At 33.9% G+C, this 28,000-nt stretch overlaps 4 protein-coding genes across 4 annotated transcripts; 1 reads left to right on the top strand and 3 right to left on the bottom strand.

The window, feature by feature from the left end:
• Positions 1-75: 75 nt before the first annotated feature.
• LOC107017864 (trafficking protein particle complex subunit 6b) lies at positions 76-4,534 on the top strand. Its single transcript, XM_015218143.2, has 4 exons — positions 76-331; positions 3,169-3,286; positions 3,352-3,580; positions 4,251-4,534. The coding sequence occupies exons 1-4, from the start codon at positions 180-182 to the stop codon at positions 4,277-4,279; spliced, it is 528 nt and encodes a 175-aa protein (XP_015073629.1). The 5' UTR covers positions 76-179; the 3' UTR covers positions 4,280-4,534.
• A 223-nt stretch (positions 4,535-4,757) lies between these two features.
• On the bottom strand, positions 4,758-9,844 carry LOC107017863 (uncharacterized protein At4g37920). The gene is made up of 6 exons (XM_015218142.1): positions 9,475-9,844; positions 8,359-8,765; positions 7,773-7,941; positions 7,070-7,314; positions 5,399-5,586; positions 4,758-5,230 (listed from the first exon to the last, which is right to left on the bottom strand). The coding sequence occupies exons 1-6, from the start codon at positions 9,626-9,628 to the stop codon at positions 5,071-5,073; spliced, it is 1,323 nt and encodes a 440-aa protein (XP_015073628.1). The 5' UTR covers positions 9,629-9,844; the 3' UTR covers positions 4,758-5,070.
• A 491-nt stretch (positions 9,845-10,335) lies between these two features.
• On the bottom strand, positions 10,336-13,552 carry LOC107015589 (tRNA (carboxymethyluridine(34)-5-O)-methyltransferase). The gene is made up of 3 exons (XM_015215903.2): positions 13,368-13,552; positions 11,619-12,726; positions 10,336-10,856 (listed from the first exon to the last, which is right to left on the bottom strand). Exons 2-3 carry the CDS (start codon positions 12,695-12,697, stop codon positions 10,769-10,771), a joined length of 1,167 nt encoding a protein of 388 aa, XP_015071389.1. The 5' UTR covers positions 12,698-12,726; positions 13,368-13,552; the 3' UTR covers positions 10,336-10,768.
• Positions 13,553-14,440: 888 nt separating this feature from the next.
• Positions 14,441-21,321, bottom strand: LOC107015976. The gene is made up of 7 exons (XM_015216435.2): positions 20,901-21,321; positions 18,689-20,159; positions 16,644-16,699; positions 16,309-16,539; positions 15,887-16,178; positions 14,990-15,186; positions 14,441-14,827 (listed from the first exon to the last, which is right to left on the bottom strand). Exons 2-7 carry the CDS (start codon positions 20,087-20,089, stop codon positions 14,674-14,676), a joined length of 2,331 nt encoding a protein of 776 aa, XP_015071921.1. The 5' UTR covers positions 20,090-20,159; positions 20,901-21,321; the 3' UTR covers positions 14,441-14,673.
• Positions 21,322-28,000: the final 6,679 nt, after the last annotated feature.

Raw genomic sequence — 28,000 nt, 5'->3', positions numbered from 1 at the left:
ATTATGCTTTTATAAATGATTGATGAACCCATTTATACCCTACATTTTTTTGTATACATACAATTACAATAAAAATTAAGTTAATTGGGAATTTTAAATTTTTTATATTTAACAAATAAATCTACTTATATTTATTCAAGTTGTTAACACAAGGGGTCAAAGAGGTGGAAGTGGAAGAAATGGGGAGAGAGGTATCTGAGAGCTGTGTGGAGAGTTTACTGACTGAGATCGTCTCTTCTTACTGCAATGGATTCTACGCCGACAAACCTGAGCTCGCCGCCCGCCGGATCGAAGCCATCGGTTTTCAGGTCGGCCACCAACTTTCCGAGAGGTAACGCCGGCAAAACACTTGAATTTGATTGGTACAGATCATATTATAGTGCTAATTTGGTGTATTTACTCTCTCTGATTTTTGGGGATAAAGTTCATAGATTGAAGTATCATAGATATGGACACCTTCAAGTATCTAAATTTTGTATTTGTTAAGTATTTATTTCGAATGTTTTCAGATTCACGAGATTATACAGTTCCAAATTGTCCTCCTGGTGTTTGAGTTTTTGACATTTTCCGGTTCAGTACATTTATGAAGTTCCAAAATGCTTAGCTTTAGGCAACTGAATTCTTAGTGTCACTGAGTTTATGTCTCAATTACTTGATCTACAACTTATATATTGTTCGAAAGAACTCAAAATGTTCCTGTTGCTAGCTTGACTCGATGTTAAGATGAAATTACTCCTTATGGCTCTGATTCTGTGGAGGAAGCAAACCAAAATCCTTAGGGTTTTGCTTGTAGTTCAAACCCTGCTCCTTGTGTCGAGGACATTCTAGATTGGAGAGTCCCATCCGATCCGAGTCACTACCCCATTTATTCCCAGGCAAAGAAATGTTAGCAATGATACTTCTTAACTGTCATTTTCCAAATTCTGTCCCTCCCATTCCGATGTGTTTAGTAACTATTATTATTATCTTCATGATCCCAGTAATATGACGCCACCATTGCCTTGCCATACGATTAGCTAATGAGTACTCCAAAGATGATGAAGAGATGTTAGTTCAACTTGATTAATTCTACAGATGAGATCGATTGTAGCCTTGGGGAAAAAGCCCATCTCAATGTGGTTCAGTGTGTGTAATAGCCAATTTGGTAACAGATAACAAGTGGAAGTATATATCCACCTGTACCATCATTTACACGAGTAATGGTCTCAAGGGAAGTCTACGAAACTTGTGGTTGACAGGATTAATTGTATGGGTTCAAAAAGATTTTTTTTTTTTTTTTTATGGATGGCTTAGGTAAGATGCTAGGCAGTGCCTAACTTGATAATAGAGTCTTACCCTAACCTTCAAGGTTGCTTGGTTAATAGAATAACCTTACTAGTTACTAAAATAGGCCCCACCCACACACAAGAAAAGATTCCTTGCCATTCATATAAAGCTTCACCAAGATGAAGTGTACTGTCAATTAGTTGACGTTATTTTATAGATATGTCATTAGCTATGGTGAGGAAAACACTTTCTCATAAAGGTTCATAGGCAAGGAAGGCAGTCACTCTCAAATTTACCTAACCTCATGACATATTTCCTAAGTTCAGTAGTGAGTCGACTGCTCAAAGACCTGTTTCTAAGTGTTCACATCTTGTCACATCCACTGCTAGTGGAATTTTTCAATTGAGACTGTATTGTGTCTTTACCTTGTTGTAAAGGACCCTTATCTCTCAAGCATTTCTAGTTTACGCTTCCCAAAGAGGTAAACCCATACAATTCTGATTTTGTGGATTTATCATTCGAGCTTCCGAGGATCTTCGAGATGAGCTTTATTTTAGGGACATTCAGTATGTTGTTGACTTCATTCATGGCTTTTAAACCTAACTTGCCTTACTATAGGAAATCCTACAAAGCGAACTGAGCTGAACAACCTAGGAGTTATTTAACAATTGATTTTGCTTACCATAGCTGCAGTCTTTTGAGCTGTTCAGTTACTTCTTGCTCCTAGGATTGACACGTGCAGAATGTGCCTTAATATGATGACTAATAAGTGCAGATTTTTCATCCCCAGACATGAGGATATATTCTAACATTGACTTGTGTGGTGGTTATCATCAGTTCCTAGTCTGCCTAAGACCCAAGTAATAAATGTTTTGCATGGATAGTCCTGCCTGTTAGTAGTCTAAAGCTTTGTTGTTCGGACTCTTCAAAAATATCGACGGGTGCGTGTCGGATACTCCAAAAACATTGTATAATCTGACACGGGTGTGACGACATTTTTGAAAAGTCCGAGCAACAAAGGTCTAAAGCCCTTAGTACCTTCATGCATGTTACTTCATTCCGTTAACCTTAACTTGTCAAAATAAATAAATAATCATTCTTATGGAGCAAAATTTATGTTAATTGCTTTCTGATTAGTGTGTTGAGCAAGCTTGCACACAAACTGTAAGGCCCACTTGAACAGGTTTGCCTAGGTAATCCCTTCGTTGTGAATGTGATGAGTTGTAAAGAATGAGGTGAGCCCAAAACTATCTCTCAACTTTGTAGTTTTCATGGGTTGGCCTTCTATCGTTGGTTCATTAAGAATTTTTGTACCTTCATGGCTTCTACCGCTGATCATTGAAGGAGATCTCTCTTCAATGATCTGTTAAGGTGGCCAGAACTTTCTTTGGTATCAAGGACTAGTTTCAGCTGAACTGGCCCTTGTGCACTTTAGCTTCAATATTGATGGTGTCTAGGCCATCTTGATTGAACCTCTACTGATCCACTGGTAGCCCGTCCAACCAACAAGCATAGGTTGTCAAGGTATCTCTTATAGGAGGGATTAAAATTAATGATGATGTAAGCATACATAACTTTGTAGGCTGAAACTCTAGGCTCTATCTTTTCTTTTTTGTTATTTCTTTTTCTTTTTATTGAGTTTACAAACTTCTGTGGCTTGTCATCAAGTTGCAACCCAGAGACTGTTCTTGCTCTGTGTTCTAGTTTGAAGTGTAATGTAGTCTCTAGATTGTGTTGAACCGTATTTTAATATTATCTGCAGTGAGTCCTGACTTTTAGTTGAGAATTTTTATCACTTCTATCTTGATCTCGGTATGATTATCCATGCTCAATATCTTATTACTAAGTTGGACCATGTCTTACCTTTCATGTTTTACTTTCTATATTTTCGTTTTTTACTAGGTATACCATGGATAGGCCCCGGTTCACTGATCATCTGGAGGCTATCAAATTCATATGCAAGGATTTCTGGTCTGAGGTCTTCAAGAAGCAAATTGATAACCTGAAGACAAATCACAGAGTAAGTTTGAGAATTTGTGCCATTGCTGCTTAAGCATGAGTGATCTCTAACTCCTGTTCATATAGGGCACCTTTGTGTTGCAAGACAATCGTTTTCGTTGGCTGTCGCGAATGTCAGTTGATCCTTCTATAGAAACTCTTGGTTCTATTCAAGATCCTTCAGCGATGGCTGAAAACAAAGCTGCACAAGCCATAGGAATGCATCTCTATTTCCCATGTGGAATCATAAGGGGAGCACTTTCAAACCTTGGAATTCCTTGTGCAGTTTCTGCAGATATATCTAATCTTCCTGCTTGTAAGTCTTTTCATTTTGAGTTCTTTTATCTGCTAATTCTCTTAACTGAGGAGGAAACTAAGAGCTTCATTCATTTGTATAATATCCATGCCTATTTGAAAAGTGGGTGGGCAAGAAATCTCTTATCTGATCGGCAATTCTGCCTAGAAGCACACATTTTGAGCACAAAGAGTACTTAAGTTCAAGGCACTTTTAGGTCATACTTATGTTATTAATTAGATAAAGATATCTCAAGACCATTTTCACATCATTGCCCTGGCCATTTGGGAAGAAGCATCAACTAGAAACTGTGGATAGTGATAGATAGATTCAACTTACGAGGTAGATTTTGCTAGGTACTTCTCTGTTTCAATATATGATCACCGGGTAACTGAAATGTCTGACTTTTGTGTAGTTGTGCAAACTTTTCTTGTTCGAATTACTTGTCTACTATATATATAGACTCCTTTTTCTTTTTTATAAATCAATGAATTTCACACCAAGCTGGTGACTATGGTAGAGGTACTATTGTTATTTCAAAAATCCATCTATCTATCTATTTATTAAAAGGAAATATTTTGTGTTACATAAAAAATGCAAATGACGAAGAAAATCCCTGTCTTTAACCATTCCAATCGTACGGAGGATTTGCTCATAATGACTTGCTTTGTCGGGATTTTGATGTTTACAGGTTCATTTGTGATACGAATAAAAGCATGATGGGCTTTTGCAAGAAGAGTGAATTATCCAAATGAGCCATTTCTGTGCTTAGTATGTTCAACAACTCCCTCACATGAATGTCCTGTATTATGTTATGACTCTAGACTCTAAAAGAAAGGATTTTTTCCAGAGAAATGTTGGTTCACATATGAAACAAACTTTTGTATAGGTATTCCGAGTACAAGCTTTCTTCTTCATGATACAATTTATCTTCTGGTTTCATGATCCATTTCTATATGCTAAGTATGTTCAATATCTCCCATGAATGTCCGAATTAAAACGATGGATGTGTTTTATTGTCATATGAGACAAACATTGTATAGGTCTTCTAAGCACAAATGTATACATACTTTAAGATCTGAAGTATACATGGCCTCTCAACGGATTCATAAGTTGCGCAAAAAGGTGGACAAATCGATCACCTGATACTCTTGCTGGTTCGTCACCACGGCTATTAAAAGAAAGGTACCTTTTCACGTTGATCGTTGACTATCAATGAGCTTCATAATAAATAATATATTCGTGTATAACGATCATACTAAAGATGTAACTGAGCATCAAAATGTAACATGCTTCTCTGTAGGAGAAAGACCATCAACTAACTATCATCCCACAATAAATATAAGAAGCCCTATCATACACAAAGTTCCAAATTTTCTATACAACCAGCGACGCGATCATGTAGTCCCCCAGATTAGAGTAGGGATATATTGCGTATGGATGATTTATAGCACGAGCATGAATCTGGCACTGACAGCAAAGCTCGTACCTTCTTACGATCAAGCAAATGCTTACATGAAGTTATCTACGATCAACTTATTCAACTCCTCCATTTTCTTAATTATTTTAGGGTTCATCAAGTCTCTGGCTTCTTTTATAAGAGTGCCTTCTTTACTCTGATTATATGCATCCAGCACTGTCCCTATCCAGTTGTATAGCTGCTCCGGAGTCCTGTAGTGATTGGGCATTTATTAGTCACAGCTAAAAAGTAAAACTACGTTAAAGAAACCGAAAAATGAGAGAAATATATAACCTCTAATGGGAAGTAGTATTTAAGACATTATATTTATGTAAAATTTCAGAATGAAATACTGTCGAAGTATAAGATTTGATACATACGTGTATAAATTATCTACATCTTCCCCTTCAAGTTCTTCTCCAGGTGTGAAGGCATCTTTCAAAGCGCTCATTCGCTCCTCAGGATCTTTAATCGTGAGTAGATATTTCAGAATTCTGATTTCTTTTGGCATGAGCCTCTGAAGATTTCCTCTTGTTGTCTTATACAAGTGATAAAGAACATCCTTGACCTGAAAAATGGAGAAGGAAAATAAGACTTCACAAGCCAAACCATTTCCCTATTAGAAAAAAAGGAATAAATTATTTGACACGAGGGGGTGAGTAGAGCCAAACACTGTGCTGAGTCAATTTACTTTTACAGAACTGCATCTCATGCAAAAGTTTATCATCAAAACACTAGGGTTGAAACATGAAATCATGTAACTTAGATAAGAATGGCCAAATGACTGCTATCTTTTAGCGCTAGCTATGTCTATCTGTCCTGAAATTCTAAAACATAGACCACCACCTCTAAGGTGGAGACCTGCTATGCTACCTGTAAAATTCCAATAGCAACTTCAACATTTAAGCATACCAATTTCCAACAATAGGTTCTCTTCAAATGCTAGATGGAAAAGGCAAAGGTCACGAGGGCAAAGCAACTTGATGGAGTGAACGCACACACTATTTTTATGGGCATACGCACTTCCCTCAATATGGAGGATAAAAATCACTTTCCCATTAGACCAATTCCAGCTCAATACAGACTGTCAAAATCAGCCTGATGCCACGTGGCTAACTACAGAGACCAATGCTCTTGAAACTTCATTTTCAGACGGCATCCCAATGATTAGGAAGTTAGAAAATTTACAACTTAGCTCAATCTTTTGGAACCTTGCCATAGCATCAATTGCAATGAAGATGTGCAACATAGCAAAAGTTCTAATTTTTGAAAACAAAAGCACCACACATAGTGGCCTATTTCTCTTGGTCATTACTAAAAAGCCTAGACTACTTGACTGGCTCATGAAACCTTCAAAGGAGGGGTATCGTTCTATGTAATATATGTCAAAAATGCAGGAGGAGGCAGAACCATAAACCATTTGTTCATTCATTGCAAACTTACGGCCCTACTCAGGAGAAATGGGTTATGCCAAGTAACACTGCAGAACTGGTACATTGTTGGAACAATGGCAGAGAAAAGGAACAAGAAAACAAGGATGAAGAAAAGGCACTAGCTTAGTCTCAGGCTTCAAATATTGTGCCATCATATATCACTTTTACCTAAACCCTAGTTCAAAAAAAAGAGGAATCATAAAACATGATGGTGAGAGACTATCCTAGAATTCATATGGTGGATATGGAGGGAAAGAAACAATAGACGTTTCGAAGAAAAGGCAAGCAAATCCAGAAGATCAAGTTTAATTGTATAATTTTGTTCACTTCTTGATGTGAGGAGTTCCTTAATGATGCAGTATTATTTTTTTAAATATTTTTTTTTATTATATGGTGCAGTATTAATTCTTAGCCTCTAGGAATCCCTATAAGATTAGAAAGGGCTTTTTTGGTTTTTTTTAGCTCAACCTGTAAATAGACAAGCACTCCCTTAGTATTGTTTTTGCTTTTTATAATACAATGACCTCCTCTTAATAAAAAAATAAGTTTATGCTAGAATAAAGAAAATACTGGAAGAAGTAAGATGTAGATTTGTATCTGAAAAAAGAATAATCTTGCCTCATCTTTTGCCATGTCCGACTCCTTGGCTGCTGACCATGCTTTTGTAATCATGAGCATCAGTGCTGAATCAAGTTGATTTTTTTGGGCCATATCATCTATTTTCTTACAAGCTGCATCCACGGAAGGAGAATTGATTATATCTTGGAATTTCAACTCTGCAGCATTCAACGCTTCCATACTTTCAGTTGCAGTATCATAAGCCTCCACAGCTACCAAACACATATTCCCTAGTTTTGCCACAGCTAATTATTAAGAAAAAGCAAAATATTGTCAGTGCAACCAATCAACAGCAGAAACAAAGTTATGAAAAGCGAGGAACTGATTTTTGTAGAGCTCATGGTTTCCAATTCCTGAATTTACAGTAAGAGGGTTACATTCCCAGAGTCAGAGATTCTCCAAAGCTTCTTCTATCTCATTGAACAAAATATTAAATTGTAGCATACTAGCATTTGCTTTATATGGCAAGAGAAGAAATTTTTCAGTTGATACCTTTTAACTTCTTTCCTTTAGACCTTAAGAGTGACTTCACATATTGTGAGCTTTGGGGGAGAGTATATGTGTTCATATATGGGAAGCAACATTTCTAGAATGTATATATCGCGAAAAGGAAATAGCGTCTTAGTGCAGATTACAGTGCAAATGTTCATCAGAAGTATGACACCAAAAGCAGAAGAATATTACAGGAAGGAGGCATGTTTACCATTTTGTTCCGCTGGATCATCATAATAGGATTCTGCCACAGTGTGAAGATGAGCAAAAAACTCTTTTGTAAAATCTTTACGACGCCTGGCAACAATATCACTAACATCCGATGGTGACCTTCTGATTGCCTCAAGAAGTTCGTTATGCCTCTGAACATCATCATCAACCTGGAAAAGAAACGTCCAAGTTGAATTTCAACTAAAACAGACCAAGCTCACATGAAAGCTGAAAATTTTAACACAAGAAATTAAGAAACTTTGCAAGAAATCTACTAATATAATCCTCCATCCATTGATCATCTCATTCCAATTAGAGCACTGCAACTAGCAACAACTAAACATAAATAACTGATAAATTTTAGTATTTATGAGCCAACCGAGGCCTTGCTGAAACTTTCTTAAAGAGGAACCTCAACTAAATGCAACGAAATAAGGTTTGATCTTATTCAAGGAGATCGGAAACTATTCCAAAATGAGTTTGACATAATTGAGCCTCTTCGGAAATTGAAAGCAAACACAGTTACTAATTCATGATTTGGCATATACAGAATGACAACTTCAATGCTCGTTATGGAAGTTAGTTACCTCTCTTAGCTTTCTTTGAAGCTTGAGAAACTTGTGCTTCATTCCAGGATCACTTTCACTGTCTGCTCGGTCCTGACATCGCTTGTAGAAATGGGGCCGAATATTGTTCCATTCCTTACTAAATGCTAGCAATCTTCTCCATTCAGTAGGTTTGGGTTTGTCAACCAAGAAGACCTCAATTAACTTGTCGCATACTCGGATCATTTTATTCTCATCCAACCCTTCAGAAGCATCTTTCCTGTCCTCTCCATTTTCCACGTCAGTTTCCTGAGTAGTAGCAGAATCAGATAATTTAGTAGCGGACACTTCCTCGTTAATTGCTCCATCTGACACAGAAGTTGTATCACCAATTACAGCAGCAAAAGATGACTGTCGCAACCTCACTCCGTTTATAGATAAGAGAGAACCTAACATTTTGAGAGACAACATTATCATTCAAACGATTTCACAGAACCAATAGACAAATTATTCTACTCCCCTTATCCATTTTTATATTGAGCTTTGACTAATCCTAGATTTTAAGATGTTAACTTAACTCAGGTAATATTAAACTAATGATACTGGATCCAAAAGGAAAGTATTAACTCAGACAAAACTTTTGTCAACTTCAAATAATCCTGTCTTCCAACTTCACCACAAATTTTCGCCAAAAACATAGTAAATTAAGAGTTCCAAAGATTAATTCGACAGAAAATACATCACAGCTAAGTTCAATTTTATATTATTTTCTTCCCTGTTAAGCATGTTTAAGTCAAAATTTGAACTTAACAATCTTGTTTTTGAATTTCACCACACATTTTGTCCAAACGCATACTAAGTTCCAAAAGATTACTTTGACAGAAATACATTACAACTACGTTCATTTTCTAAATTTTCTTTTATAAAGATATCTAAATTCAAATTTTGAACATATTCAAATAGTAAAATGATTTAGACTATACAAAATAAGATGTATCAGAAATATAATATTTTCATAATACTATCAACGGAATAGAGTGTAATATGAAGAGAGATTGAGATAAGTGTAACTAGCTATAGCTGAAACGAATTGACAAATTATTCAAGTTTCAGGAGCATGAATAAGTGACTTATAGTCGACCGGGAGAGTTTACATACCTCCGGAATTAGCTCCGGCGAGGTGCGGCTGGCGCTGTTGAATTGGACTTCGGATACGAGATAGCGGCGGAAGAAGAGAGAAGTTTCTAGAAGCAGAGCTGGACGGCCGTACAGAAACGGCATAGCATGTTGTTAAAGAAGCTGCTAGCACCATTATTTGATGCTATAAAAAAGTTCTTTTAGATTATTTTTTTTGAGGGTTTATAAGTGAAGAAGAAAGCAGATGAACTCAGCACTCACTCCCAGTTTGTTACAACAAAATACCAGGCAGATGGAAGGAAAACGGGTCGGGTCGGCTCCACCTGTGCTTTTCTGGTTTATTGGGAAAAGTATGGACCTTCGAAGATGGTGGAGTTCTTGAGTTTGGATTAAGTTAGTTGGATCGGATTTGGACTAAAATAGATTATTAAGTAATTTTAATTGAAATCAGGTTAATTTGGAATTTTTGTCAATATAGGAGCATAAATGATGAAATTAATAACGATGTGGGCAATAATAACTTTATTTTAATGATAGGGGAATAATAAATTACTATATCAAAATTGAGGGATATTTTTGATCATTTTCTCCACTATTATATTACGAGAATTCTACATCATTCCATCAAATCTCCTATTGAAGTTTTTGTGCTTACTTTCGGTTGATCTTTAGTCCTAGAATCGTTGTTATACTCTTGGTAATTTTAATATACTTGCTATTATATTATGAAAATTCTACATCATTCTATCAAAATCTCCTATCGATGTTCATTTTGCTTACTTTTTCATTACAACAATAAAAGTGATTACATTAAATTTAACTTACGTGCACCTCAATTTTGATCTCCAAAGTTTGCACTAACCGCGCAAAGAAACCAACCTGTAAACTTAAAAGGGTGGTTTATGATTCAATTTTGAACTTAGGGACGCGCTGTTAAATGTATTCAGTACCATACAAACACAGCCATAAATTTATTCAAGAAAATGCTATCTCCCAAAACTGAAGTAACTTGGATATCAAACCCTTGTTCTCAGGTCTGTCTCCAAAGTCATAAAAATAATTGCATTTTACTAGACAGTATCATACATAAACACAAGGAGGCAGTTGATCATATGAGGATGAGAGATACATGAAACCAGGCGAGCAGCGGAGAATGAAGAACTAGACGTATATTTCTGTTTCTCCATAATCAGTAGCAGCATACTCCTTGCATGAAAGACAATACCACCCTTTCATAACTAGGGTTGTTGACTTCATATACTAGATTTCATTTTGCAAATGGAAGTACAAGAATCTTCTAAAAAGTTCAACACTATCACGATGTTTTCTCAAGAATGATGCACCAATTTGATTTATCATAGAATCTATCAACAAGAATGGCATTGTCTAGACCAGCCACCAACCTGTCGAAAAACAGAACATTTTGGTTAGTGCAGCTCATTGTTACAAATTGGTAGAACTTCTAATTTGGTGAAACTGTGTAACAGAGAGGTACCACCTCATCTTGCCCACTCCTCGAAACCCTCCCACCCCAAACAGAAAAGGTGGGAGAGGGTATGAAAGAAATAACTAAAGAACAAATTAGAGTTGCACAAGTACAAGCCCTCCGATGATGGAAAAGAAATACTAAACTAAACTTTACTTATAAAGAGAAACTTATCAGCTGGAAGCAGAGGCTCTTTTGATTGGTTTTATTCATACATCTATATGCAGGCACTTTAGTGTATGGGGATAAACAGTAAAGTTGTCATTATTACTTCCGAATAAGGTTGACGGTGACTCCTGCATTGCCAACAATGTGATAATCAAAACTCTAAAGCTCATTGGTCTTTTGAGGTCAATACAATTCCACAGACTCACATGGGACCTCCTGAATATTGATATGTTTTTAGAGATTCAAACTCTATACCATATTATTACGACAGGATTGATTGTACACTAAATTTCTACTCAAAATCCAATACTAAGTGTTAAAGCTGTCTTAGCCAAAGAAGACACAACGGAAAACCTATAAGAAGTATAAAGAAGATTTGGTTGTCTCTGTTGATTGGAAAAATTACTAACCATGACAAGCATTTGTTAACATATAGCGAAAATGATATCAGTCAAAACAAAAAAAGAGTATAGAGATTTCCTTTACTTTTTTAAAATTGAAAAGAAATTACCTCTCAAGTTCACCTTCACTAAAAACATGGTAATATCTATTGTATACCACAGAGCCCTTCTTATCATCTTTCTTTGCCAAACCACTAGCCAAGGCAACAGCTGAAGCCCCACTAACTTCAGCTCGATGATAAGGTAAGTGCCAGGGAACGAAAAATTCCTGCTGCTCTAAATAACCTTTTCCAGACCCAGTAGGCAAAGAATGACCTTCATCCAGAGATGTTGGGTGCATAACTTCAGCTGATTTTACTTTAGAAGAGTTTGCATGTAGACCTTTCAACTGCTCCCCTGCACTATTTTCCTCTGCTTCTGGGATGCTTTCAAGGATACGAGGAGATGAAGGGTTGCGAACTCGAGGACTCCCTGGTCCTATCCATTCCTCTACATACCTTTGGTTAAGTGGAGTCCACTTTTCAATCAGTGAACTGTCTTCTTGCTCCCTAGCCCAGACAGTAATTAGAACACACCCGCCCTTTTTAACAACACGGACAAGCTCCTCTACCGCTTTCCTCCTCCTACTTTCAGTACTAAGGTGATGCAACACAGCTATAGAAATTGCTGCATCACCATAACCAGTCCTATATGGTAGGTTCACAGCATCTGCAACCAAAACTTCCTGCTCTTTATCTGCACATATATTAATAAGAGCCGCACTAATGTCACAGCCAATGAAGAAACAATCAGGATTTAATCCTAAGTATTTCCCATTTCCACAACCAGCGTCTAAGATGAGAGAACCGGGAGATAATGAGCTTAAGAAAGCTGACACTTTAGGCCACTTCGCAAACCGAGTGGAACTGAAATGGGGAGCAATGGCATCATAAACACCATGGACATACTTCTTTTCAATTTCTGGGGTTGATTGAACGTTTGAAGAACATTTTGCTTTCACTGACACAGGACGTAGAACAGGAGCCTCTCCCACAGATTTCACTGTATGCAAACTAGATGCACTATCAATTCCAACTTCGTTCATCGTACTAAAACTTCTTGTACGGAAAATATAACCAACTATAACAGTAGATTTAGTATATATTCCTTCAAAACAAAATAACCTTGCCGTTCCAACACCAAAGAGCATCAACTACATGAATGGTATTTGACAAGAATCTGCTCAAACAACAAGCAAAAGCGATAGCAACTCAGATTCACAACAAATTTCTCAACCAAGCAATCTTCCAATAGAAAAACAAAATATTTCTTCACTCCACTGAAGCTCTTTTCTTTTCTTTTCTTTTCTTCTCTATTCTATTCAACCATACAAAACATTCTAATCCATTACATAATAACATTACCTGAAAACATCCTATTGGATACACAAATTAGGATTAGCATTTAACTTAATGACGCATTTTGGGTTGCAATAATACGAATTAAAAAAGGTATTCTCTAACAAATTGACTTTCAAATTGGGAAAAAAAAAACTTTTAGTACATTAGAATGATCTGATAAGAGTATTGTAACTTAACAATACCCAATACTATGATGTATATTTCATTTTTTGTAATGACGGTGGTGTTTGAGCTAGCTTGAGCAAACACAACAAATCCAACAAACAGCCTAACTACAGTCCACAAGCACAGTGCCAATTAAACCCACATATGAATTTTAGCTGGGATTCGAACCTGAGATCTCCGGGCTAATTTTACATCAAATGCCTCAAAAATAGGAATTCAACATACAAAAACAATAATAACACAATTCACATATCCCTATTTATTGGAATTAGAGTGGGAAAAATAGGAACTTACAGATCGATTATCGTCGGAGAAAGATAGGAAGAGGAGCAAGCAGTGGTTGCAGTTCAATTTATAGTCTCAACTGGAGAGTGCTATTTTAAACTTTGTATCTTAATCTAATAGTAGTAGCAATGAAAACCCTAATTCGTGATTTTACCCAATGAAATTTGAATAATATTTTTTTGTTTACATTAAAAATAAAAGTTAAAAATAATATATCATCCAATGATTATATAACTTCATTTTCTTTGGGGTCAATTTTGTTAGGTGAGGTTTGAAAATTTGTCTCATTCTTTCTTATAAATGTTTGAAAAGTTTTTTTTTTTTTTTTAAAAAAAACATTATTTCCCTAGTGAGAAACTTAAGGAAAAAATCATCACCATTAAAGCATATATATATCATAATATAATTTTTTTTTGTAATTTATAATAGGTTTAAATATGTATGAGTATTCCCTAGATTATGATTGATTTTCAGAGACACATCTTAACTAAACGTATTACTCTTGAAATTATTTGTTTCGTAATTATATACACTTTTTTCTTACGTGGCATACTCCGTGATTCCACGCAATTGAGGCGCGTGAGAGATATTTGAATGTCACATAAGTTAAAAAGGGACACAAAATTACCAAAAAAATAAATTCACGGGAATAGTAAAACCTTAGTTTAGTTAAAATACGTTTATGAAATTTCGATCATAATTTACGAAGGATACTTGTGCATTTTCTCTCAACTCTTTATGACATAGCGTGTAAGCATGTTTGCAAGCTAAACTTTACTTAAACGCAACAGCATCATACCTAAATTAATTAAAATACACAACTTTAACAAGACAGATTTGTAAAGTTTTTGACATAATCTACCATATATACCAAACAAAAATAGTTCTAGGTTGTCTCTAACCAACCTCAAATACCTAAATGATGGGTTACCTCCAACATTTTATTGATTGTACTATATAAAAATTCTTTACACTGTCGATATATAAATAAGTCAGAATACAAGAAAGTGTGTCCTTTTTCTTCTATTTTCTTTATGCATGGAATGTAAAGACACATTATAAATAACTCACATGATAATAGATAATAAAAAATCAATTGGGAACCAGCAAATATAACATGTCTAATCTATTACTTTTGCTATTTTATGAGGCAATATCACCAAATCCTCAGATAACAGTGACAAGAGCCAAGTTGAGTTGAGACCAAAGAAACAAGAATTTAACTTATACATAATAGCATGTTGAAATTTCTTGTAATATAGGCTATAGCATACAAAGTTGACGGTAACTCTGAGAATGGAGGTAGAATCCAAAACTAGTTATTCAGTCCCCAGTCATAAGGTAGGTACACCACCTTCAGCTGACCATTGGCGAGCAACTCGAGCATAGCTTGAGATACCGATGAATCCAAGTAATTTGCAGCATGTTTCAATACTTCAACCTCGTTATTCCCAAAATCAACACTAAACCTGAGAATTGACAAAAGAAATAGCAATTCTTAGTATGGTGTTATTGAAACTCTATGTTACGCAAGTATAACAATCAGATATCCAGATCATTGCATAGGGTTGTTACTAGAACGGGAGGGAGGACACACCCCTGAGGATTACACAAATGAATTAAGAACTTACCATCTCAAGATTTTACTAACGTATGCAACCTTGGTACTAAGATCAACAATTAGTCCTCCATCTCTTAAGAAATCACTGGCAGACTCCACCAACTCTTTATCTATATTTCCAGGTGAATAACATCGAAGAGCAGGCCCAGATCGCATACCATTAACCAGAGCAAAATGAACAAGAGGCTCTGAATAAGGAAGAGCTACCTGAAAGAGCGAGGTGGATTATGGGGGGATTAGACAGATAATGGATCAAGAAACATTACATAATATAAATGAAGGGTCTCAAAATACAACCACGTGGGCCAACACAACAACTAATCACTGCAGCTCCAATTCTATAACCAGATTGTGCTGTCAACATTTTGCACCAAAATTCATGGAATCAAAAACTTGTACTATTATATATCAAGTCAAATCTATAACCAGTCCACTGATAAAGCTGCTTCATGGAAACACACAAGAATAGAAACAACTGATACTGATGCAAGATTACTCTCAAGCAACAGTATATGCAGACAGGCAACAGCCCTCTCAAGATGTAGACAATAAGCATTAGTTGCACTATATTCCTTCCAGGGAAGGGAATGGTTACAACTTTAAAGTGGCAGCAGAAAAACTCCTATTATTTCTCCATGCGAGAAAAGCTAAAAATATATAACTCGGTGTTTCAACTGGAACAAAATGTTAGCCACTTAAAGTACTTCATCTACTAAAAACTTAGCCAAAGAAAACCACAACAAATTATGATAGTTTTTCCATCTTCAAGGATCACATGTATTAATTGTTCCTCCAGATGTGAACCTTGCCATTTGTGCTAGTATAGCTCATAACGAATGTCCGGTTTCCAAATTCTACATATGTAGGAATCAAAGATATAACTGTGACCAGGTAAACAGAGTCTTACCTTAAGGCGCTTGTCTTTGACTCCAAATGGTTTGATTAGATTGTATGGTGGTCTCTGATTGCTCCTTAAGATTCCATTGTGGATAGCTGATAGTGAATATGTGCACCCACCAATGACATATTTGAACTCTCCAAATAATTTTCTCCTCTCCATTGGTCCAGAGGGATGTCCCCAAACCAATATTGCATGAATGGCCATCATGTTGTAGAGATTAATAAAAAAAGCAAGCTTCTCCTCCCTGGGCATGTCTTTCAAGTTCACTCTTTGAAGCTCCTCGGTTATTCTCAAGTACCTAGAAGAGCAACATTCAGTCGATACCAAGAAATACAAGTTCTACAAGCATGGTACAGTGTACCCAAGTATGAACACACATTGGATATCATCCTGTGATTCTGTTAGCTTATGGAACCCAAGAAACCAACCTTGCAAATTCCTCGCTGCCGTGGATGCTTCTATAATCAACATGTCTTCCATCTTCAGATGCATAAGCTTCAAAAATTGCATGAGACAAAAATCTCAATCTAGATGAAATTTCTATTATGGGCTTGGGCTTCACTTCTGTTAAACCCCTCGGTATGTTCTGACACTGAGATACAAAGGGATCATCGTCAAGGAAACGATACAGACTGTTATCATCTTCAAACACATTTTCACTGTAAAAAACAAGGAACAGGCACACATATCAGACGGATTAGACACTGAGACAAAAACACATACACACTGTAGAGATGGATGAAAAGAAAAAACAGATACTTACTCTAGTACATGTTGAAGGAAAAGATTGATTGCAAGCTTCCTACCAAATTCAACAGCCTAAAGGATAAAAATCAATAAGAAGTGTTATGATCCACAGCACGAAAACTGTTTCTAAAAGCGAAAAGATCATATAGGAAACAAGGCGGATGGGAATTTTAAGCAAGAAGCAAGAAGTGTTGCATGCTTTTGACATGAAGCACAATATTTACCACAAATACACATATTACCTAACAAATATGCATTTTAGATTTAAAGCATACGATTGCAATTGAAATACCAAGTACAACATCCAGAATACAAGAATGACAATATTAGTTCAACAACTTAATATATATTATTATATGTAATTTCTACGAGGCCAAGGAAAGATAAATTCAATCACATAATAGATCTTTTAAATCTCAGAAAAAGACCATAAAAATTAATTGATGCATTGCCACCAAGGCCTAGCTCGAGTGGCAAAAGGTGGAGGATTTGTGGCTTAGGTCACAGGTGCAAGCCCCACACCATGCCAAGGGAAGCCTAGTATCTAAATGGAAAAGGGTAGAGGGGCAGGTCCATTATCAACCGAGTTTAGAAGGTTGTGATTGGTCCAAAGGGCGAGTCACAGGAGATTTCTCGGTAATAAAAAAAAAATTGATGCATTCAGTATGGTATTTAATAAATTTAGTAATTATGAATCTGTAATAAGAAAGTAGAAGAGGAATGCAACAGAGACATCCAAGATCAAAAAGTAGCAGAAAAAGAGAACCCAAAACTGGAATAAGAAGAAGGAAGTATTCATTGTTAGAAGAAGAAAAATGCAAAGAGAGAAGTGTATCAAAGGAGTAGAGAAACTGAATTAGTAGAAAGAGAGGGATAACAAGTTCGAGAAGAAGAAGACAATAGTGATATAGAGAAGGCTGAAAACAGTAGAGAGTAGAGAGAAAAGTATTGAGACTTAAGATTTTCACACATTCTCTCTTTCTTTTTCATATTTTAAGGTCATATAATTAGCATCAATGTTTTGCACCTCATTCTATGAACATACACTTGCTTCACCCATGAAGGGATAACTCCTCGTGTAGCATCTCCCAATCGCTTTAACTGGTGAAGAGATGATTTTTGATAATACAGCACACAGATATGGTGTGGACTAACTATATGGATTCTTCTTGCTTTCTAGTTCCATATCTTCTAAAGATTATGGAAGAGAAATTAACTAGATGGATTTCTTCATCTCTTTGTGAGTCCATTTTTTTCGTCTACCTATTGGCACCAGTGCATAAATATTTGCTGAGTTCACTCCCCATCAAAATTTCTTTCAAATTTTGATTTCAACAGTAATATTCGCTGAGTTCACTCCCCATCAAAATTTCTTTCAAATTTTGATTTCAACAGTAAAATCTCCAGTGTTCTATCAGGAAAATGTGAACATGATGCTCTTAGACCACACACATATTTCGAGTAAACATAATGAAAGGAGACTTTCAGGTTTTAAAGAGAAAATAATCACATCAAAATGTGTGTGTGTGTAAAGTAAATGTACAGTTTTGCAAGGATTAACAATATACCTAACCAATTTATATTTTAGTTTTCAGTCCAATAATTGAGATCATGGAATGAACTTGTTCTATTTAACAATACTAAAATACAATTCCAAGAACAGTTAATGTATGAAAATTATTTTTGCATGTAGAAATAAATATGTAACAATAAGACACAAGAAAAGAAATGACTTTTAGTCAGGAAAGAAATATTTGAGTACAAAACATGAATATCCTACAGGAGTATTATCTACATAACTATTGAGTATTAACCTGGTGACATCAGACATATATATAATGATTTCAAGAGGAAGTTTCACTCTGCTGTTTATGTAGAAAATATTAGTAATAGTTACAAACAACAAGACATGGAATATTAAGTATCAAAGCAAAGCCTAATAGACATGGATTAACGACCATAACTCGCATGTTGCGAAATTTTGCTATGGTGCCATTTTTATGATCACTTATTTTAATCCAGTTAACATAAGCTAATTCTTTATGCAATTTGAAAACTGACCTCTTCCCTTTCCAAGTACTGATCTTCTGACAGGAAGTCCACAGCTTCTGATCCCAGGAAACAGTTGGTGAATCTGCGCAGCTTATAAAACCGGTCTTTCAAAGCAATAGATTGTTTCATTTTTTTAACAATAACAGCTAGCTCATCGATAGACCCACTACTAGACAAATCATCTTCACCAGAAAGAGGTGGTAGAGCAGCTTCAAATGATGGTGCTTCATCAACTACATACTCAATCTTCTCTGAGAGCTTTCCAGACTCATCCAAGCTCTTTAGCTCACTCCATCCCCCTATTAGAACTTCATTAAAGAACACTCTAGGAACAACAGAATCACCAGCAATTTTCTCCAGCTCCATCTTTCTACTAGGATACACATCAATGTTGATCTCAACATATCTGAGTCTTTTCCGGCGTAGAAAAAGTCTTGCCTCTTTACTTTCGTGGCATCCCAACCTTGTATACAATATAATCCTTCCCTTCATGGCTATTGGTAGAACTGCTTCTGGTGAGACCTCTGTATCCACAAGTCTGTTTCTGGTATCATCACGTAAAATCCCAATTAAGCTTAGGGGATTCCATCCAGTCCGTTCGGCAGTTTTCTGAGACACGGCTTGCGTTTCATATTCTTGCGATGCAACAGCACTCTTCTCAAAGCATTTACTCTTATCTTCTTCAGCTGTAACATCTTGTCCGTCATCACTTTTACCAGAAAGGCGGCGCAGAACAGTACTCATCGCAACTGTACTCTTCGATCTAACAAAGTTTGTAAGAGCCACTGCCTTCTCAGGCCAAACATATCCCTGCGCCTCTGAGTCACGATGTACAGAACGAGCTGATAAACTCCTATTAACACCCATCCCAGGTTCTTCTGTTCCATCAAATACAGGTTCTGCTTCCTCCTCATAAACAACTTCGTTGAGATTCTTATCACTTTTGCGGGGACTTTTCAAGTCCACTTTGACACAATCAGTCTTCTTTCCAATCAAACCAGACATATCTGCTTCGGAGCGTTGCTGTCCACTTTTTAACGATTCTAGTTCCCCTAGGATGAGAACTTGATCTAAATTGGGTTTATCAATCTCATTTTTATTAGCAAGTAAAGAACTTGATGCGCTTTCACCTAAAGAATTCTCCTTCCCCGGTCCATTAATTGTATCAACTTGACTCTTCTCAGCACCAGAATGTAAAATAGAATTATCAACAGAAATTTTCTTTTCTTGTTCATCCATACGATCATTCACTGTATTCGCCTCCTCCGGAACATCTGGTATACTCCCTAAATTTCTCTGGCTAGAAACTTTTTTTTTTACAGATTCATTGTTAAGAATAGGTTCATTTGCTTCCTTTTCAGCAGCAGGATGATTGACAGAACCTTCCATAATAGCATCTTCTTTTTCCATGACGTGAGTCTACTATCATGGGAACACTCAACAGCCACAGTGAGTTTCTTAATTTGGCAGCTGCCAAAAACTACCAAATAAAAAAAAAGTTATAAGTTCCAAGAAATCTATGAACAAAGCAAGAGGCGTCTCTCATCCGCGAGCAACAAGTTTAAACAAACATCTACTTTTTATTCTACTTCCAATCACAACACAACTATATGAAACTTGTAATTCCTACACTGGACCAACAACAACAATAACACACCTAATGGAATCCCACGTGTGGTCTATGGAGGGTAGAATGTACGCAACCTTGCCCCTACCATACGCAGGTAGAGAGGTCGTCTCCTATAAACCCTACGCTCAGAACCATAACAACACATTAATCTCAGTACGAAAAACTTATTTCCTCCACGTTTCTTTTTACATTTCGCGCAACTCGACTGATTCCGCGAGATATTCCCTCCACTATTATTAGCTTACTGTTTTCACTTTTTTCAAGTACACTGTACTAAACATTTCTACGCTACCCTCAATCAAAAAAAAAAAATCTTCAATCCTCCATTAATCAACATTAAAAACATCAATTAATCTAAAATCTTCTAACATAACGAATTAATCAAAACCTCCCAAAAAAAAAAATAACTACAACAAGAGGATCAATCACCTACAAAATTTAAACTAAATTTAGACCAAAAATAAACTAAACATTCTAAAAAAAATCAGGAATTCAAAATTCAATTTGAGTGAAGAAGATGCAAAAAAAGGTTTAATAAAAAAAAAAACATGCAAGTAATAGGGAAAACGTAAGAAGAAAAAAAAAACTTACAGATCTGAGAGGCGATAAAATAGGGAAACAGAGAGAAAGATGGAGAATATAAGGGGAGAAATTAGGGGGTAATAAATGAGAAATGTAAGAAAAATTAAGGACTTTGAAATGAAACCGTCGTCGTTACTATTAGTACCAAATGAAAATATGAGTAACAAGCGGGAACTTGTTTTTTTGGGTGATTCATAAGGAATTTTATTTTATTTTATTATTCTACTTTGGGTGTGTATGGGTTACGAGGAAAATAAGTGATTTTTTTAATTTATTTTTTAAAATTAAAAATATTTATGTATAATCTAAGCGGATATTATGGAAATTGAAGATGAGAGGTGGGTGTAGGGTGGTGGCGATGGAGGTTATAGCGATGGGTGAAAACAAGATGTGTTGGATAGTTGGAGTATAGGCAAAGGTGGATTTATGAGGCGAGAGAGTGTTCAAATGAATTTCGAAAAAAAATCATATTGCATATTTAAGATAATTCTTTTTCTTATAAATAGAGAGAGATTTTGAATACTTTGAAAATAAAATTAGAGATTGGTTCAGTGGTTTATGGGTTCGAAGAGGTTTCATACTGAATATGAATGTGGTGAAATTTGTTTATGCTATATTCATTTTTAAGGAACTTGTTTTTGATTGGAAAACTCTATTGCGTTGACCTTTTCTAATAACCGGAGAATTTGAAACTTGAGATGTTAGAAGGTGCAAAATCAATGAGCGCAGAAGCTGCTGTAATTGTTTCTACGAGAGAGAGACTCAACCGAGTTTGAAGATCCTAGTTATGTCATACGATTAATTCAAAAATTGAAAAGTTGCAGGGATAACAAAAAGAGGGTGCTTTCTAATATTACTCTGGAAAAAAAAGAGATTATTTCGCCCTAGTAGAATAAAAATTAGGAAATTGAAGAAAACAAATGCTTTGGTTGCAATATTGTTTCAGAGCAGCTCGTAGATATGGAAGACATGAGAATTGATGAATTTTTACTTTTTTTCTTTAGTTTGAAATGTATTTGTGCTTTAGGGCCCGTTTGGCCATAAATATATTTGGGAAAAATTTGGCAAATAATGTTTGTCCATACAATTTGCCATTATTTGGCAAATATTTTTGGCAAATATCCCAAATTTTCAAATACTAGTTTTTTCTAGTATTTGGGCCAAATCTCATTATTTGGGATATTTTGAAAATTAAAATTTTACCCCAATCTTTTATCTTTTACAAAAACACCCTCTCTAGTTGTTGCTTGCGTTGTATTACATCATTTTTTACGTGAACACCAAAATAGTGATGAAATATTTAGTGAATATTAAATAATGATATGATTGTTGATGAAAATTATTAAAAATTGGCTTTAGGTAACAAGGTCATGTACTTTGTCTGCTTCACGATACATGAAATAATTCTTGTTGCACTCACTCCAAATTACCACATTGTTTTAGTGTCATAGACATTATTTGTTATTGTTGTAACAAACATTCAATTGACTTGTAATACAAACTTTTAGTTAGTTTTGATAGTTTTTAAAACTTGTGCGTATAAATCATATTTTTCTAAAAAGGTGAAATATATTTCCCAAATTTTATGGCCAAACAGATGGTGAAATTTCACCCAAATTTTCACTCAAATAATATTTGCCAAGAATATTTGGAAATCTATGGCCAAACGCTAGCTTAGTTTGTCAAATACTAAATGAAAAAAATATGATATTTTGTGTACTGTGATTATCATACTGAATAGCAAATTACAATAACGAAATTTTGGAGATCAAACAATAAACATGGAGTGCTAAAAATTATAAAGTAAATGGTGCGCTTAAATTGTTTAATAAGTTGTATGAATGAATTTTTGAGAGATTTATGTCAAGTTTGAGTAGCAATTCGATACATAATTAATGAAAATGTAATGAGTCCCTTAAGTGTGGATCAAAGTCGTTGATTGAGAATCTTCGTACTTAAATTGCATTTGTTTTTTTTTAAGTGTATACTCACCCCACATTGCTTACAATAGATTTAGGCAATAGAAAAAGTAAATTCTAGGAATAGCAAATTAGAAATCATATTACCACTCTATGGTTACAATTTTGTTATTTCCGCTCTATAGCAAACTTAGTTTGCTATGGAGCATCTGATTTTGTACAAATTGCAGGTATTTAATTTGATTAAATTGTGTCTATGAAAATTGCATGTGTATATGCATTTGTTATATGTGTTACATTAGAGTGACGAGCAAGCACATGAGAGAGAGCAGAAAGAGCAAGCGAGAGAAGTGAATTATATATGGATATTGGTTAGATAATTGTATATATGTAACTATTATGTACATGTATCAATGACCGTGTTTGTATATCTGTATAAATTTGAATTTATATACAATTGAATCGAGCTAAATCATTTATATTTGTATATCAAATCTCTCTCGCTTTATATAAATACATGTTGTACATCGTATTTGTATAATTTGTACTTGTATAAAGCAAGAAAGAGAACGACAAAAAGAGAACTGATCAGAGAAAGATTTGTATTAGTGTAATTATAGATGTATTGGACGGCGAGATATGTTTTGCATTTTTATATACAACATGTCTCGCTTTACACAAACACAAACGCGATTTATACATTTGTGTTTGTTTAAAAGTGAAAGAAGCGAGAGAGAGAATTGGACGTGGTGAGAATGACAATGTAATTACTACGAATCGGAATTAAATGAAATTATAGCTATAGAATTTATTTTGAATTAATAATTTGTCATAATGCACAATTTTTTCAAAAAAAAAAGAAAAACTACTTCATTGTAATTTTTCTTTCCAATAATAAAAAAATAATTAAATGTCACTTGCATGTAGCAATGAGCAACAAATAATGCAAAAAAGAAAAGGGAAAATTGTTGAAAAAAATTAGAAAGAGAATAAAGTGAGAATTTATTTTTTTAAAAAAATGAAGATATATATTATAAAAATGACTGATCAAGAATTTAATTGTTTTTCTATTTTTTTTTATTGTTGGGTCCCTTGAAATTTATATCTGACGTGCATCGCTTGGTTGTATTTCACTCATTTACCGGGTGGAATTTGAGTTTTTTTATTTAAGTTTTAGAAAATAATATATCTACTCGTACACTGATGAAGTTAAAGATCAAAATTATAACTTAAAATTAAATCAAGGGTCCAAGTTATATATTATACCTAAACTAAATATATGTTGTTATATGTATAATTAGGTTAACATTCATAGATGGGATAATTTAAAATTTGTTTAAGATTATGTAAGTGGTGTTAAATAAAGACAGTCAATCTCTCAATTTTGGATTGTGAAAGCTTAAGTCTTAATTCATGGAAAGATATGACATGAGTATTACAAAATTTTATATTGAGAAGTAGGTTGCTAGGTTACCTAATTGTTTTTCTTAGTTTTATTGTTTTTCATATTATATAAAAATGAAAAAAAGTTCAAGTGGAATTATTAAAATATTCTTCTATAATATAATTTATTTTTATATTTAATACTAATAATAACCAAGTAAACTAAAAGCTATTAATCAAAAGTGTCAACAAGAAGTTATTTTTTCCCACTTCTTATTAATCGTTTTGATTACCTCATGTTCACCTCGGAAACCAGTCAAAAGGCTAATGCTTATAACTTATATAATAAAATTTAGGGATAATGCATAAGTATCTCTTCAACTTATGTTCGAAATTTTAGAGATACACTTATACTATACTAAAGTCCTATTATTCCTCTGAGCTTATTCTATTAATAATTTTCTACTTCTTTTCAACCTACGTGGCACTATCTTGTGGTCCAACGATGGTTGACTTTTTTCGTCAAGCTACAGCCACGTAGGCCAAAAAGGGGTAGAAAATTACTTATAAAATAAGTTCAGGAGGTAATAGGACCTTAGTATAGTATAAGTGTATCTCTGAGATTTCGGACATAGATTGAGGAGGTACTTGTGTATTTTTTCTAAAATGTATGTATTTCTTTTTTTGGTTAGGATTGAAAGTGGTTAGGACGTCATGTAAACATTATAATTATAAATTAGGCCAAAGTCATATGCGGCCACTCAAAGTTGTCCCGATTATTCATTTAGACACCTGAACTAGGACTTATACCTATTGAACACCTAAATTATCAAGAAATGTGCCTATTAAACACAAAACGCTGATGTGGCAAAATAAGTGTATCTCACTGCTGCTGAGCGCGTGAATGCATTTTTTTAATTTTTTTTAAAATATTTATACCTACTTTGTTGACACTTGGCATGCATTGACTAAATATATATAAAAAATTAATTTAATTAAGCATAAATCTTTTAAATCATTAAAAAAAAACAAAAAAAACCCACACTCATCTTCCTTCAACCCACCATTTTAAAAACTTCAAATTTCTCTGCTTTTGTTATGATTTTTTTTTTCATTTTTTGTAAACAAAATACCTGCTGAATTTTCAAGAAGAAGAAAAACTGAAACATTTGGAGTTAAAAATTGACCAATATCTGTATTTTTTTATTTTCAATAACTCCAATTGAGCAACTATCACCATTCATAAACTTATTAGAAATGCTATAAAATATTTGATATAATTTTAATTTCTCTTTGTTGTCGATTTTAAAATAATTTATCAAGGTCGATTATATTTATAAAATCGGAATAGTCGTCAAAGGAATAACATATAATGAAGAAAATGAAAGAGAAAAACATTTGGTGGATGAATTCGAAATGAGATGGGGTTAGGCATTTTTTTTTTGTTATGCAGAGGAATGGTGATTGTGGAACAAGAGAGAAGAAGAAGAGAAGAAGATGAAGAAAAAAGGGCTGTAAGTTAGATGGGATGGGGTTAGGTGGGGGTGAGGGTGAGGGGTAAGATTTTTTTTTAATTAATTTAATTTTTTATATATTATTAAAGGAAGGAAAATATTCTTTATATTTTAAAATTAAATTAATGGGCCCATGTGCCACGTGTCGTAGTTCTATTCGTAATTTCTGTCAAGATAAAGAGTGTGCATTACACGCACAATATTTGTAAAGATAGTTGTTATTTTATGTTCAATAGATAAATATTTATTAATATTAAAGTGTCTAATAGGTAAGAGTCTCAGTTGAGATGTCTAAATGAATTATGCGGACAACTTTAAGGGGCTATCGATGACTTAAGCCTATAAATTAATATGGTGATAAAGAAGATGATAAATAAAATTATACTAAAAAAGACATAATATTATTAAATGATAGGATCAATTGACCTACATACGTATTAAAAACTAATAAAAAAAGATGAAAACGATAAAGTGAAAATCTCTTCATAAACAAAATCTCTAAATGACTAAATTATGGATTCTATTGTGTTTATAGTGTGAAAAGAGGGGTCTTCTAACTATAGAATCACATATGTTTTCTCTAATGAAAGAAAGTTCAAGCATTTATGATAATACTTTAACTTTTCTTTTAAGGAAAAAATAAATTTTAAATAAAATAGAAAATTAGGAACAAACTCCAACATTTTTTACATGATAAAAATAAAGAATCTAAATATATATATACTTTGTGCTAAATTATTAGGTCAATTATGGCAAATTTTCATGAGACGTAGAAACAATTGAGAAAATTATCTTTGTGGTGAAAAAATTTCCTAAAGCTCACACAAACCCAGCTCCACATCCTACACTCACATAATTTATTTTTTTATTATTTCTTGTAAGCTAATTACTAAGGGTTTCTTTAACAATCTTGATTTGTCAAATAATATCAATTTGAAATTTTCAATTCTAACTCACTATCGTTGATTCAATCTATAGTTTTTAACTTACCCATAGTTTACATAATAAAAGTATGCACCGTGGTTTAAGATTAAGACTAGATAATCAATCCATTAATTATGAGATTAAAATTAAATTGTGAATTAGAAATAAGGTTCACCTCACAAATCATACAATTACAACAAAATTAGAAGTATATGCGTTCGATTACCTCAATAATATAATGTTGGGATACTTATTATATGAAGTTTGGCCGACTAATTTATAAAATATGTATAAAATAATGAAATATGTTAACCCTATTTGTTAATCTATACATATTCAATATAGATATACACATTTTTTTTTATTTTAGATATATTTTCATACTAAATGTACACAGTATATACATTTTATACATATTTTGACCATGTTGGAGTTCTAAAGAATCCACGGACCAGGCCCATTTCAGCCCAAGATTCCAGTCCAAGCAAGCCGGGTAATGCAGCCCATCATCTAATATTTTGCATGTAGAAATTAAAAAATGAAAATGGTGCATTATAGTAAACTATTAACTAAAAATAAATGTTATAACTACAATTTTATTTAATTTTAATTCGTAGCAAACACTTTATCATTCAGAGAATTTCGCTCGTCATTCTCCCTCGCTTCTCTCCTTTATACAAACACAAATACATATATATCCGTCCTATACACTTATAATTATACAAATGTAGATCGTCTCATGTCCAGTTATCTTATGCCTTTCTTTCTCTCTCGCTTTATACAATATGTTAGAGAATTTTTTTTAACATATTGTTAAACATTAAAAAAAAATATTACGTCATATAGCACAATATATATTATAACTATTATATTTGGGAGAACATTATGCGTAAGATGTCAATCTTGTATAAAAATGTACAATAAAATATAAATTAGAAGCGATGCGTATGCATAAAAATATGACTTAAACCAAATTGGATATAATGCTTTATAATACTTTATGTTGAGTTACATGACACTAATATTTTCTTCAAATATGGTTAAACTTTATTACATTAATGCTCAATTAATTAATAATATTTTCTTTGAGATAATAATATTCACTGGCTTCGACTTGGTCAATGAAAAAATCACTCATTTTGATAAGATAATAAAATGATATATTTTCAGAAGATTTTTGTATAAATATACGGTCTCATTAATATTATAAATTAATAATTCTTTAGAGTATAAAAATATCTAAGAAAATTTAGTGAAATATGATTCTATTATGTTTTATTTTTGTTAAATTTAAATCTAGTTGAAGCTCCGTTCTAACTTTTCTTATTGTATTGATCCAAAAGTTTCAGTGTTGTCTTTTCTATTTGCA

Source organism: Solanum pennellii, chromosome 4, assembly GCF_001406875.1.
Source record: "Solanum pennellii chromosome 4, SPENNV200".
Classification (NCBI taxonomy): domain Eukaryota; kingdom Viridiplantae; phylum Streptophyta; class Magnoliopsida; order Solanales; family Solanaceae; genus Solanum; species Solanum pennellii.
This window is presented reverse-complemented; position numbering and strand designations above follow the sequence as displayed.

Coding starts and splice junctions, on each gene's coding strand:
- LOC107017864 (XM_015218143.2), top strand. CDS start 180: ATGGGGAGAGAGGTATCTGAGAGCTGTGTGGAGAGTTTACTGACTGAG. Junction 332..3,168: donor GGCCACCAACTTTCCGAGAG/GTAACGCCGGCA, acceptor GTTTTTTACTAG/GTATACCATGGATAGGCCCC. Junction 3,287..3,351: donor ACCTGAAGACAAATCACAGA/GTAAGTTTGAGA, acceptor CTGTTCATATAG/GGCACCTTTGTGTTGCAAGA.
- LOC107017863 (XM_015218142.1), bottom strand. CDS start 9,628: ATGGTGCTAGCAGCTTCTTTAACAACATGCTATGCCGTTTCTGTACGG. Junction 8,766..9,474: donor CGCCGGAGCTAATTCCGGAG/GTATGTAAACTC, acceptor TCAAAATGTTAG/GTTCTCTCTTATCTATAAAC. Junction 7,315..7,772: donor TGATCCAGCGGAACAAAATG/GTAAACATGCCT, acceptor CTTAATAATTAG/CTGTGGCAAAACTAGGGAAT.
- LOC107015589 (XM_015215903.2), bottom strand. CDS start 12,697: ATGCTCTTTGGTGTTGGAACGGCAAGGTTATTTTGTTTTGAAGGAATA. Junction 10,857..11,618: donor AGTGAAGGTGAACTTGAGAG/GTAATTTCTTTT, acceptor GTTTTTCGACAG/GTTGGTGGCTGGTCTAGACA.
- LOC107015976 (XM_015216435.2), bottom strand. CDS start 20,089: ATGGAAAAAGAAGATGCTATTATGGAAGGTTCTGTCAATCATCCTGCT. Junction 15,187..15,886: donor TCAAAGACAAGCGCCTTAAG/GTAAGACTCTGT, acceptor TCGCTCTTTCAG/GTAGCTCTTCCTTATTCAGA. Junction 14,828..14,989: donor GTTAGTAAAATCTTGAGATG/GTAAGTTCTTAA, acceptor GTCAATTCTCAG/GTTTAGTGTTGATTTTGGGA.